We start from the raw sequence: 12,139 nt of genomic DNA, 5'->3' as shown, positions 1-12,139 counted from the left end.
ATATAACCTTTCTGGTTGTCTGTTTGTTAAAACAATGGCTCTTTGTCCTCAGACACAAGTGACTCTTATGTGAATGTTTGCTGCTTTATTTAGACATGACAGGATCTGTCCTGGAGTCACTTAATAAATTAGTTTAAGGTTAATTGATAATAAAACTGACAATCAGTTGCAGCCTTTGACACGATGCATGCGTGATATTTATCACGTGGGAACTGGAAAATGGTTTCACTGCTCTCTAACAGGCTGCATATAAGAATCTTCAGTGAATTTCCAGATACAAATTCTCATAAATTTTTTATTAGTCAGAGAAATCTGTGGCCTATTTTGCAAAACCCAATGAGACTTTAAGTTGTGCCTCTAATTTCGTTCCTATTTGCTTACATGCTATGAAGTGATTTGCTGCAAATCATGAATGAACATTGAAAGCACAGAGAGGGAATAACGGTGTGATTATCATTGGAGCTGGAACAGTTAATAAAATAATAAATTAGTGAACTGACAGAAATAAATATGTAATATTTTCAATTTAAAGAAATCAGCTTTAAATTACATGTTTTTTTAAAGAGGCGGTATTATGCTGTTTCACATGTTAAGACATATATATAAAGTTACAATGTTGGATGTCCAGACTAAACGTGGGTGAAGTTTCAGATCCGTAGGTAAAAGTATGTTGGAGTAATCCCCAGGCTTCTCAGCTCAGTCTGCAGGCTGCTGTGAACGCCAGGTTTCACACAGTGTTTTTTGTGACGTCACAGAGTGCAGCCTCAGCAGGCTTCGGAGAGCTGGCCAATCAGAAGAAAGCAGGCTTGTAGGGGCGGGGTTTCTTAAAGGGACAGAGCTGACTGAGTCGTTCCAGGCGGAGGCTGTACGAGGGCCGGCACAGAGCACCAGTGGGAAGTTTTTTTAACCGTAAATTATGCTGAGCTCCTCCACAGGTATCACAGATTAAATGAACTCCGATTATTTGTCAAGTCCTGGATTATCATATGCTCAACAATCATAGTGAAGGAGTCACTGTTAAAACTCACTCCAACAAGGCTTAAACTAAAAGTATAAAGAAAAATCATGTGAGCTGAAAAAGAGAATCTAAAACACAAGACATGACATCATGAAACAGAAATAGAATACAAAAAAAACCCAATAAATATAGTAAAATACTGCATTCTTGTAGCCCTGTGACTGTAAAAAGGTAATAATTCATAGTGAAATTAATGATAAGTTGCAGCCCTTTGTATTCTTGTTGTTTTACCAGTTCGCTTCTCTTCCTGTCTGTCACTTTGCTCACTCTGCGAGGAGAGCAAAATATCTTTTATCGACTGATCTGACACCAGAGGAGCCGCCTCAGCGGCACCTCACTGTCAAATCGGCTCACTCAGGATTTTGTGGTTTAGTAAACTGATGCATAAGAGATGATAACCGGGTGATACATTTATGCAGCGTTCTTAATAAGGCGGAACATGATGTGCATCTGATCTCTCGCGGTTTATTTAACCTTGTGCTGCAGCCTTAATGTTACTGTGACAGCGCTCAGTGTGGGCTTGTGTCGTGTCGGAAATGTTACTCTGGACGATTTGTGTCGTGACTTGTGCGTGCAAAATCCACTGGGAATCCAAACATTTGATGGTTGCAGCTCCTCAAATGTCAACTTTTCCTTGTGTTTGCATTGTTTTAAGCTCTTTATTGTTGGACAAAAAGAGCCACGAAGTCAGCTTGTTCTCCTGATGATGGTGTCAGGCGTATTTACATGAGAATGACATTTAAGATTGACATTATGTTTGCAGAAAATGTGCACGACTTAAAGGAGCTTATGGTTATAATGACAACCATTATCCGTCTGACAGCAGAAGACAAGCTAAAAAAACTTCACCTCAGGCTACTAAATGTTTAGTTTATGTTGCACATATAAAAATGACTCAGCAGAGTGGGGAACCAGGTTTGGAAGGTGAGGTAGAATAGCGAGACTATGAGCAGAATACATGTATTTTGGATACCCTGGTGCTTTCAAGATGTATGCAAAGGTAAATCAGACTGCACGACAGGGATTTGATTCACCTGTGTGTGCTGTGCGGGAAAGTAAATTAACGTTTGTATGGGCTGAGACACGATCCAACAGCCGGTGTCACAGACGCCGCAGAGGATGTTGGAGAAAGGGAACTTGTATGAGGAAACTCATTTGTATTTTGTATTTTTATATTTGAGGAAACCAGCTCTCGATACTAAAAATTCTTCTGCTCTCTCTTGTCCTAAACCACGAAGATCTACTACCAAAAAAAGTCGTCCCGTGAACAAAAATATACCGCCAACTTACCTGGTAGCATTTCCTTTTGGTTTCAAAGACATATTTGTGCTGTAAAGCAACTATTTTATATAAATAATTTACATATTTTCTCTAATAATGTGACTTGTGAGAGGCACACAGTGAAGGAAACCATTAGTAAGCAGTCAGAGCGACGGGCTTGAAGGTCCTGACATTGGGTTGGTAAATCAATTTAATCCATTTGATCTCATTTTAGTCTTAAAAAGGCCGGGACGAGGTGTTTCTCTCTTTTTAGAAGGATGCTGTGATGACACAGACTCCTTCTCACACAACCAGCAGTAAAGAATCTGCAATGAAACATTTGCAAACACCAATATCATTCTTACACATGTTCAGCCATTTAAGAGAATTCGGTAAGCTAATTTAGTTCACTTATGTTTGCTTCCATTTCCATTAAAGTCGGAGGTTGACATTTTCTTGGATATGTGTTCTGTCTTACCCAAAATTAGATTAGAGGACCAGAAATACTGCAATGCCCATTAAATATAAATATGGATGCAGAGGCTCAGATCTGTATAAAGACTGGGAACTGCTGGGCGTCGGTTTAAATCGGCAGCGATGTACAGAGGCTACAGTCCTCGGTGTGGCGGCCCCGGGTTCAACTCCCACCCACGCCCCTTTGCTGCGTGTCATCCCCACTCTCTCGTCCCCTGTTCCTGACACTATCCACTGTTCTCTCTGTAAATAAGGGCATGAAAAGGCCCCAAAAATAATCTTCTTATAATCTAATAACCATCCATCCATCCAGGGTCGGCTCGCGGTGCCAGCAGGCTAAGCAAGTAAGCCCAGATGTCCCTCTCCCTAGCAGCATTTTCCAGCACCTCCTGGGGGATCTCGAGGCATTTCCAGGCTGGCTGGGATATACAGTATAATCCCTCCAGTGGGGTCTGGGTCTGCCCCGGGGTCTCCTCCCAGTTGGTCATGCCCAGAAAACCTCCAAAGGGAGGCGCCCAGGAGGCATCCTAATCAGATGCCCGTACCACCTCAACTGGCTCCGTCCAAATGTGAAAAAAAAATCCACCTGCCTAACAATTTACATTTTGGTCTTTTTAATCTGTTTGTTTAATTTTATGTTTACAAATTCAAACTGATAAATCCTACTCACTCTGCCTTTAAAGTGTAAATAGTTAGCTTTAGATGTACTGGACAGGGCCCTTTCTTTAGTTTGTATTCCCAGGGACGATTTGGTTTCCAGACAATATTTAATATGAGACGCATGAAAAGGAAAGAGTCAAGAAGTCCCAGAGAGATTTAACAAAAACTAAACAACAACATAAACAACAGACTTGTTGCAAAATTAAAACATCTCTCACCAAACGAAGCAGCTACATCCTCACCTGTGTAGATCAAACAAGCTAATTGTTTTGGGGATAAATGGATCCCTGATTCTTTTATTCTCGAGTCTCTAGGTCCAACCCCAAGAGTGACTGAACATTTTGTGTAATTAAAATTGTAAATTGTGTTTGTACGCTCGGCTTTGTTACGTAAAAGAATATTCTCAGAAGGAGAGATTGTGCTTCTATATCAGTGTCGTGTAATTTAAGGGGACTGTGCACGCGTCACTGAGCCGTTATTTTAACCCATTTGTGTCCCTTTTGTGTGGCTGTGATTTTTAGAAGCCAAATCAGGACATGCTGCTGATCTTTGGTTACAGGGTGAACATGGAAACACTTTGGCTTAATGCTCAAGAAAAGCCATGATGAAGTCTGTTAATACAGGACTCCCCTCCTCCTCCTCCTCCTCCTCCCTCCTTCAGCACGGGCCCACAATGTCTCAATAACCTTCAAAGTACCCTCTCTCCATATCTGCCGTCTTTCTGTGCCATCCGCATGCTGCACGCATCCACGGGGCCGCGTGACAAACGCAGTGACATGTTGTACTCTAAATTCCCTCTATGTGTATTTGTGGAGAAGCTCTTCACCAGATTAATTTAATTCCAAAATGAGATATCCTCCATTTTAAAAATGCTCTACCTTCCACTGCAGAATGATCTCTTTCCTGGAAGAGAAGCTCACTATGGATTATCACTGAATGTACTCGTAAAGTAAAGACCTTTGCTGATTAAAAGATAGAGAATGCTTCTTCCACCCTTTTGTTTAACTACGAGGTTGTCCAGTTCAGGCTCATTCTGTCTCTGGCCATCTTTGACAGCTTCGGCCCCATTAGGAGGAATGTTTTACTGACCCAACCTGTATTACACTGTCTTAATAGTCTATTTACTGTGGTCACAATGAGGAAAGTCGGGCAGCTCTCACATTAAAGCCATTTGTACTTGAGAGGTTGTTTCTTCTTCTATTTAAAGCTCCTGTCAGACGCTTTTGGTTTGTGTTGATTTTGGCGCCCCCTGTGGACAAAGCCTCTTATCTCTTTACTGATTTTGACTTGGTGGTTTTTAACAAAAAATCTCATCCTGCTTTCTCTAACTTTCTCACTTTAAATTTCTACCCTGGAAAAAGTAAACAAAGGCAGCACGTAGTTAATCGCTTCGTCTTCGCCAGTGGTGTCAGGCATTAAAAAACCCTTTTATAGAAATAATCAGTCTTGACGCTGATGGTCTGGTTGTCTTTTGTAGGCATATAGAGTCATCAGAATTTATATAACCAGCGAAAAACTCCTCACAGGAGCTTTAAATGTTAAAACAATCAGGGCAACAGGTTGAACAATGTTGTAACAGTAGATGTGTTCGAAATGCCGTACTACATACTACGTACTATATACTATATACTACATACTGTATACTACATACTACATACTATACTACATACTATATACTACATACTACGTACTACATACTATATACTACATACTGTATACTACATACCACATACTACATACTAGATACTACGTTCTACATACTATATACTACATACTACATACTGTATACTACATACTACATACTATACTACATACTACGTACTACATACTATATACTACATACTACGTACTACATACTATATACTACATACTGTATACTACATACCACATACTACATACTAGATACTACGTACTACATACTAGATACTACATACTACATACTATATACTACATACTACATAATACATAATGCGTTCGGTAGTAGATTTCGGTAGTGGATTTTTCCAATCTGGTTTGAATTTTTTAAATCTGTTCAGCCTCAGTAGATAAATCAAGAAGGTGTTTTCGGACTGGTCAGTTTGGGGACACCCTGCGAGGAACTCCTCGATAGGGAGCCAATAGAAACACTGGAGTGACCGGACAGGGTAGTTCTGAGTCGCAGGCTTTATGACTATAAAAGATTATTTTTTATTGAGGTGGGACAAGATATCGATACGGCAATATATCGATATCGAATCGATAGGCTTGTGCAAATTATTGATATTTTAATTTGAGAAAAAAAATACAACGCTCTATAATTTCCTTGCCAGTTTGACTCACTGCATCACCGCATCATTGTTTCATCTCAATATGTGTCAAATTCTGTGAAACTGACACCAAATTGCAGTAAATAAATACATGAATGCACTATTTTGTATTCTTCAGTTATCGTGATGTATCATTAGATGATTGTTATGCAATATATCAATTATTGCAGAATTGCTGTGTCGTGATATTATCGTTATCGTGGGTATCGTATCGTGAGTTACCCTGCGATTCCCATCCCTAGTTTTGTTGTAAAAGGAATCTTTTTGTCTGTTTGTGTCCCTTTTTGTGAGTTATTGCTCAGTTTTTTAAAGATTGTCGTTGTCATTTCTGCGCCCGAGAAAACTACCAGCATCACTAAATCCAACAACAGACCATTACCTTCAAGTGACAAAGACCTCCAGCGACCACAGAAATGATTACTCTGAGCTGAGAAAAGGAGGACAAGCTGTGAAGTGGCCAACCCACAAAGGGTGCAGAGGGAGTTTGTCTGGTTGGATTGATGGTTCAACAAAATGGCAGACATTTGTAAAGGAGGCTGCTGTTTGCTTTCCTAACAAGGGTTTAGATTAGTTGCTTAAACCATGATTACTATCTGTTCAGGACCTTGGCTTTTAGCTTCACTTTTAAAACAAAAGGCTTTGTCCACTTTCTCTATCAGACACTTTCCCTTTCCCTTGTCAAAGGTCTGCTAATGGCTCGTATTTGTATTTCTAGCCATCTCACACACCAACAATTACTGTGTAAAAATACCAACAAATAATGGGTTTATCATTTCAAAATGAAAATTTCTCCCTGCAGGGCCTTTTACTGTTGCCCAGATTCACCTCAGTGATTACTGTCTTTCTCTGTTTTGTTCTCTCCCGCAGAGGCGCCTCCCTCTGGGATGTCCAAGAATGGATACTTCTTTCAAGAAATGGGTGAGTCTGGGCCGCTATCCGGATGTATGAGTGCTCTGTCAACTGCATTTTCAGCCAGTTTTCCACAATGGTAAAAAAGCATAATAGGAAAGGAGATGGAGGCTCAGAAACAGTAGGATCCTGTCATCTTGTAGGAAAGGAGGCAGTGAGATTTGTCTTTCTCTTAATTCTGCCAGTAATGTGCGCTGTACAGCATCAATAGTGAAAGATGAGATTTGAAGATTAGAGCCGCAGCTCAGACACAGAAAACTCTCCCATCTCTCACACTCCATTGCATTTGGATAAAAATAATGAACTTTGCTCCGGCTGTTACGATAACGGCAGTTTCATTACCTTCAAGCCGAGGCGAGGGCGCCCAATTAGTATGTGCAGCACAAGCAGTCAGGACAGAACATGCTTGCATTGGATCTCCCTGTCTCCCCCAGCCAATTATTCCCCTCCTGCAGCACACAGATTCACCCAACAGATCCACAGAAGCCCCCCTGCTGCAGCTCGACATAACTGTCTTTATTAGGACATTTTTTATCTCGATATAAATGCAATTACATTATTGTGAGCGAGTAAGCATTATCCACCATTGTCATCTCCGAGGTTCATTAGTGAGGGTCTGTCTGAGTGCTCTTCCACACGAAAGGCTGCCAGCTGGGTGACATGAAAAATAATATTTATGTGAATAGTCCTGCTTTACCTTCTGTGCATTCATAATTTATAATTTAATAAATCTTGGTGAGTTATCATCCATTATTACACAGCTGTGTTATATACTTGATTCTGATTGGTTAATTACGACATTCCAAGGTCTGCTATTACTCGATAACAGACCGTTGTTATTAAGAACAGACCGTTGCTAGGGATGCGGCTCTAATCACACAATCCTGAGGACTAACTGTAATCATATCCATCCACCAAAAGAAGTTTGTTAAATTTGATGTTGGCTACAGAGGGAAAAAAGAAAAGGGACAAAACATCGGAGAGAAAGCAATAAAGGTTAAACGCTGCAAAATCTGAAGGCTACGACAGAGATCTACAACACTGAAGACGGCACATGAAGTAAACACTAAACAGAACACAGTCCGGGATACGCCGGTGTTTAAAGACGGGGAATGGAAAAGAAAAAGTCAACAGACTGACAGTGACGACTCTCAAGTCCGGTTAATTTGACGTCTGTCTGTTTACACAGGGAAAAGGTTGTTAGCTCATTTTAAGAAGCCTACAAATTGAACCGTTGCTTTGGACGCAGCTTTCACTATGAGTGTGACAGACTATTTTTAAATGGAAAACGGAAAGATAATTTTTAGATGAATAAAATCCTTTCCAAATCAATATATTGTGTCAAATAGTTGATTTTGTAAGTAAAAAGACGAGTGATACGCGACATGATGAATAGTGAGCAGGTTGTTATCGCGGAGGATATTCCATTCCACGATAACCTGCTCATATTCATTCATGTGTTCATAAAGTGTGTGACAGAATGTGATAACGGCTACCCATATTTGTTTAAAACTTGTTGTTTTTGTCAACAACAAAAAAGCATGAAATTTATACAGAACTCAGAGAAGTTAAACTTGAACAACTTATTACAAAATTGCAATAAAATGTATTTTTTGATCAGTATTTTACTTTATAATCTAATAGATGGGCACAGGAAAGCCATTGAACAATATTATTATGATACTTATTTGCATTTTAAAGTAACTGAAATCTACAAATTAATTTATACAAACAACCCTTAGACTTAATTCAAAGGTTCCCCAAGCAGAACTAGCAGAGGCCTTTCAGATCCTGACGCAACTTATCTTGGCCTGAACAACTGCCGCACTCATTTAAGCTCTCAAATTCTCCCCGTCAACAAGTACAGCAGGCCTTTTCCCCTTCATGTCTTGTGCTATGAATGAGCATGAATATTTTATTCACCGAGGTGGCCTGTCTCTGCTGTATAAACACTGTGGGGAAACCCTGTAATTTAGCTGTCATCGTGTTGTTCAAACCTGTAATGTTTCACACAGTGAAAGACTGCCCCTTTTAGCTCCTACACAACCCTCCTCTTAACTGTTTAGTAAATGAATCGACGATAATAATAAAGTTTATGTCAGGGATGTTCTTTTGTACTTTAAGCTAGTGGTGCGTTGAATAACAATTTTTAAACCTTTTAAAACTAGTTCAGAGTTTTAACATCAGTTTCCTGCTCAGACGTGAAGATTTGATGCTTTTCTGTTTTATATCATCGTAACTTGAACATGTGAACTTTCTTATTTTTTTATTTTTTTATTTAACCTTTATTTAACCAGGAGAAATCCCATTGAGATTAAGCAACAATTGGTCTTGTGAACGGAAAGAGTAAAGATCAGCATTTCTCGGTGCAATTAAAAGACAAATGTAGGTGGGCAGTAGCCCGAGTATTGCCTTATAAATTAAAGTATACCAATGATGGGTCCTTCGGGTGGCGAGAGCAGGCCATCTCACCCGAGAGTATAACTCACAGTGGTGTGTCGACACTTTACAATTGGTAATAAACCTCAGAGAAGCATGGTAAAGACATTGAGCAGAAGCATTCATATACAGAAGATCTCCAAAATCCAACACAGACAAAAAAAACGAAAAACATTTGAACGTTATCTGCAAAATGTAATTCTCATTAATGATTATTCTTTTTATTTATTTATTTGAAACTTTATGACTTTGTATTTTTCATTATGCAAAACAATCAATGTACAAAAACACATTGTATACTTCCCCATTGCTCCCAACCCACCCCAAGAACAAGAGGGATAAATAACACATCAACAATGTGGCTTTGTAGAAATAAAATATAAAGAAAAATAACTAAAATAACAAATAAATAGCTACATTATAAGTATAGGTTAAGACTATACAAACACCATATCCACCTTAAAGTACTTGTGATTTAGTTGCTTCCACCTTACCCTACTCCACTCATTTTCTCCACTAATCGATTATTTGCTTACTCTATAAGATGTCCAAAATAGTTTACCTCAGGCTACAATGATGTCATCAAATGGCTTCATCAAACTCAAAACACAAACACTACAAATATTCAGTTTACTATGAAAACATACAGAATAGAGATAGACTGATATGGTTTTTTCAGGGCCGATACCGATATCGATTATTAGTAGTGAAGGAGGCCGATAACCGATATTTGGAGCCGATATTCATTTGCAGTAAAAGTGAAAATATTGGTGTCAAAATTTTGAATAATACAAACTCCAACACTTAACTTTGTGTAAATGCCGTTAAGCATATGTTTATTAAACAAACAAACAAAAAGCGCAGGGAGTTCCCAGGGTCAGCAGCATCTCTTATAAAGTTAACTGAAAATTGAAATAAATAAAGAAATAAATAACTTCCTGAAGTTTTATTAAGTAAATAAAACAAAGTTAAATAAAATTTGCAAAGAAATTAACTTTTTCTCCTCTCCGCCGTGTGTGTGAGCACTCTGCACTCTTATCGGCCGTCGGATAAAATTTATCGAAAATTTTTATCCAATAAAAAAATCTGATTTATTTTTTTAAAAGGCCGATGCCGATATGCGCCAAAATGCCGAATATCGCCGCCGATAATTGGCTCGGCCGATAATCTGTCGATCCCTTATACAGAAAAAGGAGGCCTGGAACAATTGGGGGATTTTTGATTGACAAATGTCAAAATATCGACATTGAAACTCGACATTTTACACACAAAATCACAAGAACAGTCGAGGCCTTCAAATGAAAACAAAGGTTTGTTGCAGCCTTTAATAACAACAAAGTGACAGCAGTATCCTCTTCCAGTTATTCTCCGAACACAAGGCATCAAATTTTAAATCTATTTAATGATGCAGACGTGCTCTCTGTGTGCCCGTTTGTGTCGCTGCAGTGTTTCTCTATGTGACAGCCACAAACACATCTGAAAGGCTGCTGCAGATCGCTGCACGCCGTTTGATATGAAAACACTGAATGATTGATGCATTTCCTTCTAACATCCCTCTTCCCTCATCCCCTGCTCCTTTTCTACATGTTGCATGTTTGTATCGACTGCCCACGGTTACTGAAGGGCGAATGCAGATGCTGCAGAATTGATACTATTTATTATATTATTTGAATGATATGGTGAAAATTATCCAGATTGTGAGTTTTAAAACCATCGTAAGATCGAATATAAATAGCTCAATGTAGCTTGGTAAGTAAAATAGGGTAGAATAGACATTTCTTATCATCCAAGTAGTAATAAGTAGTAAGAATTGCAAACTTTTTGGAAGATTGATACCACTAAATTTAGGAGTAAATCAGTCGATTCCTTCCCCGTGCCCTGCAGCCGCCGATCCCTCTCAAGGTGGTTTGAAAGTCAGAGCCCAGCCGGTGAGTCTGAGCCACAGAGGGATGCAGGCGAAGCGACAACACAGCCAGGTTCAAATAATGTCAAGTGCAGAGGGATGATCCTGATGCAAGACAACCTGAATGAACTGAAATTGGGCCCCCTCGCTGATAAGGTCAGCAGATAAAGAGCAAAATATGAGATATTGTTCTCGTCGCATCATGACGGATGCTGGATGATATTTGGGAGCCCACTGGTGACTGTAGGATTGGATTTGAGGGGCTGCTGTGTCAGAAGGAGAGCGAGAGAATGGGATGAGTCACACAAACAGGCTGCAGGCTTTCTTCCATACAAAATCCCGTCTATTACACACCAAAAAAAAAACCTGCTGAAACCCTGCTGAGTCATGAAGTACTTGTCCTCATATCAGAACAACCAGTGAACTATGTATTTATTCAGTCTGCTTTGAGAATTTCTTTTTTTTTTTTAGGTTTTTAGACATAGATGTCTTCAGCGCTCAGGTTTTTATCCATTTAAGTAGTTAATTAATAAGATAAAGCAATGAGAATCAGTGTTTCATAACATCTGTCGGTGCTTTCAGTTATTTTATTTCCACAGCAACAGTGCTCATCGATCAGTCAAAGAACAGCCGTAATTTATTCAAGATGAGCTAATTTAATCTTTTCTTACAGTGCCAGACTTAAAAAAACGTCCATAAAAAAAGCATAACAATACAAATCTGCTTTATAATTTATATGCACATTTCAGTTTTAGATTATTTTTTGGGCGTTTGTCTTTATTAATAGGAAATGTGTGGAGAAAGGAGTGGGGGGATGACATGCACCAAATGATCAGCAGACCGGGAGTCGAACATGCGATCATACATCGAGGACTGAAGCCTCTGTACACGGGCTGTCTGCTCTACCAACTGAGCTAAACCAGTTCATTTTAAACAAGAAACAGCATTTCAAATATACAATACAAATGCCACACAGCTCCGGTGAGACAACAGAATAATAATTACATAGATAACATAAAAATTATTGAGATGACACAAGGGACTGACTCCGCAAGTCACACATACCTCTAACTTTTCCCACTGGTCAAAAAACCCACTAACACCCGGCTTTTTTGCTTAGTGGGAAAGGTTACAATCGGCATTCAGAGAGTATTTATCGCCTCATGTCCA

At 39.2% G+C, this 12,139-nt stretch overlaps 1 protein-coding gene across 2 annotated transcripts in view; it reads left to right on the top strand.

Moving 5' to 3' along the window:
• slc4a11 (solute carrier family 4 member 11) overlaps positions 1–12,139 on the top strand; it is a 103,836-nt gene that overhangs the window by 22,217 nt on the left and 69,480 nt on the right. For both annotated transcript variants that reach the window (XM_069661492.1, XM_069661491.1), the window contains exon 2: positions 6,586–6,636. In XM_069661492.1, coding sequence (XP_069517593.1) covers positions 6,586–6,636 — 51 coding nt within the window. The remainder of the gene's footprint in view (positions 1–6,585; positions 6,637–12,139) is intronic.

Source organism: Semicossyphus pulcher, unplaced genomic scaffold (assembly GCF_022749685.1).
Source record: "Semicossyphus pulcher isolate SPU_LCO1_2020_fin unplaced genomic scaffold, fSemPul1.0.p SCAF_14, whole genome shotgun sequence".
NCBI classification, from domain to species: Eukaryota; Metazoa; Chordata; class Actinopteri; order Labriformes; family Labridae; genus Semicossyphus; species Semicossyphus pulcher.
This window is presented reverse-complemented; position numbering and strand designations above follow the sequence as displayed.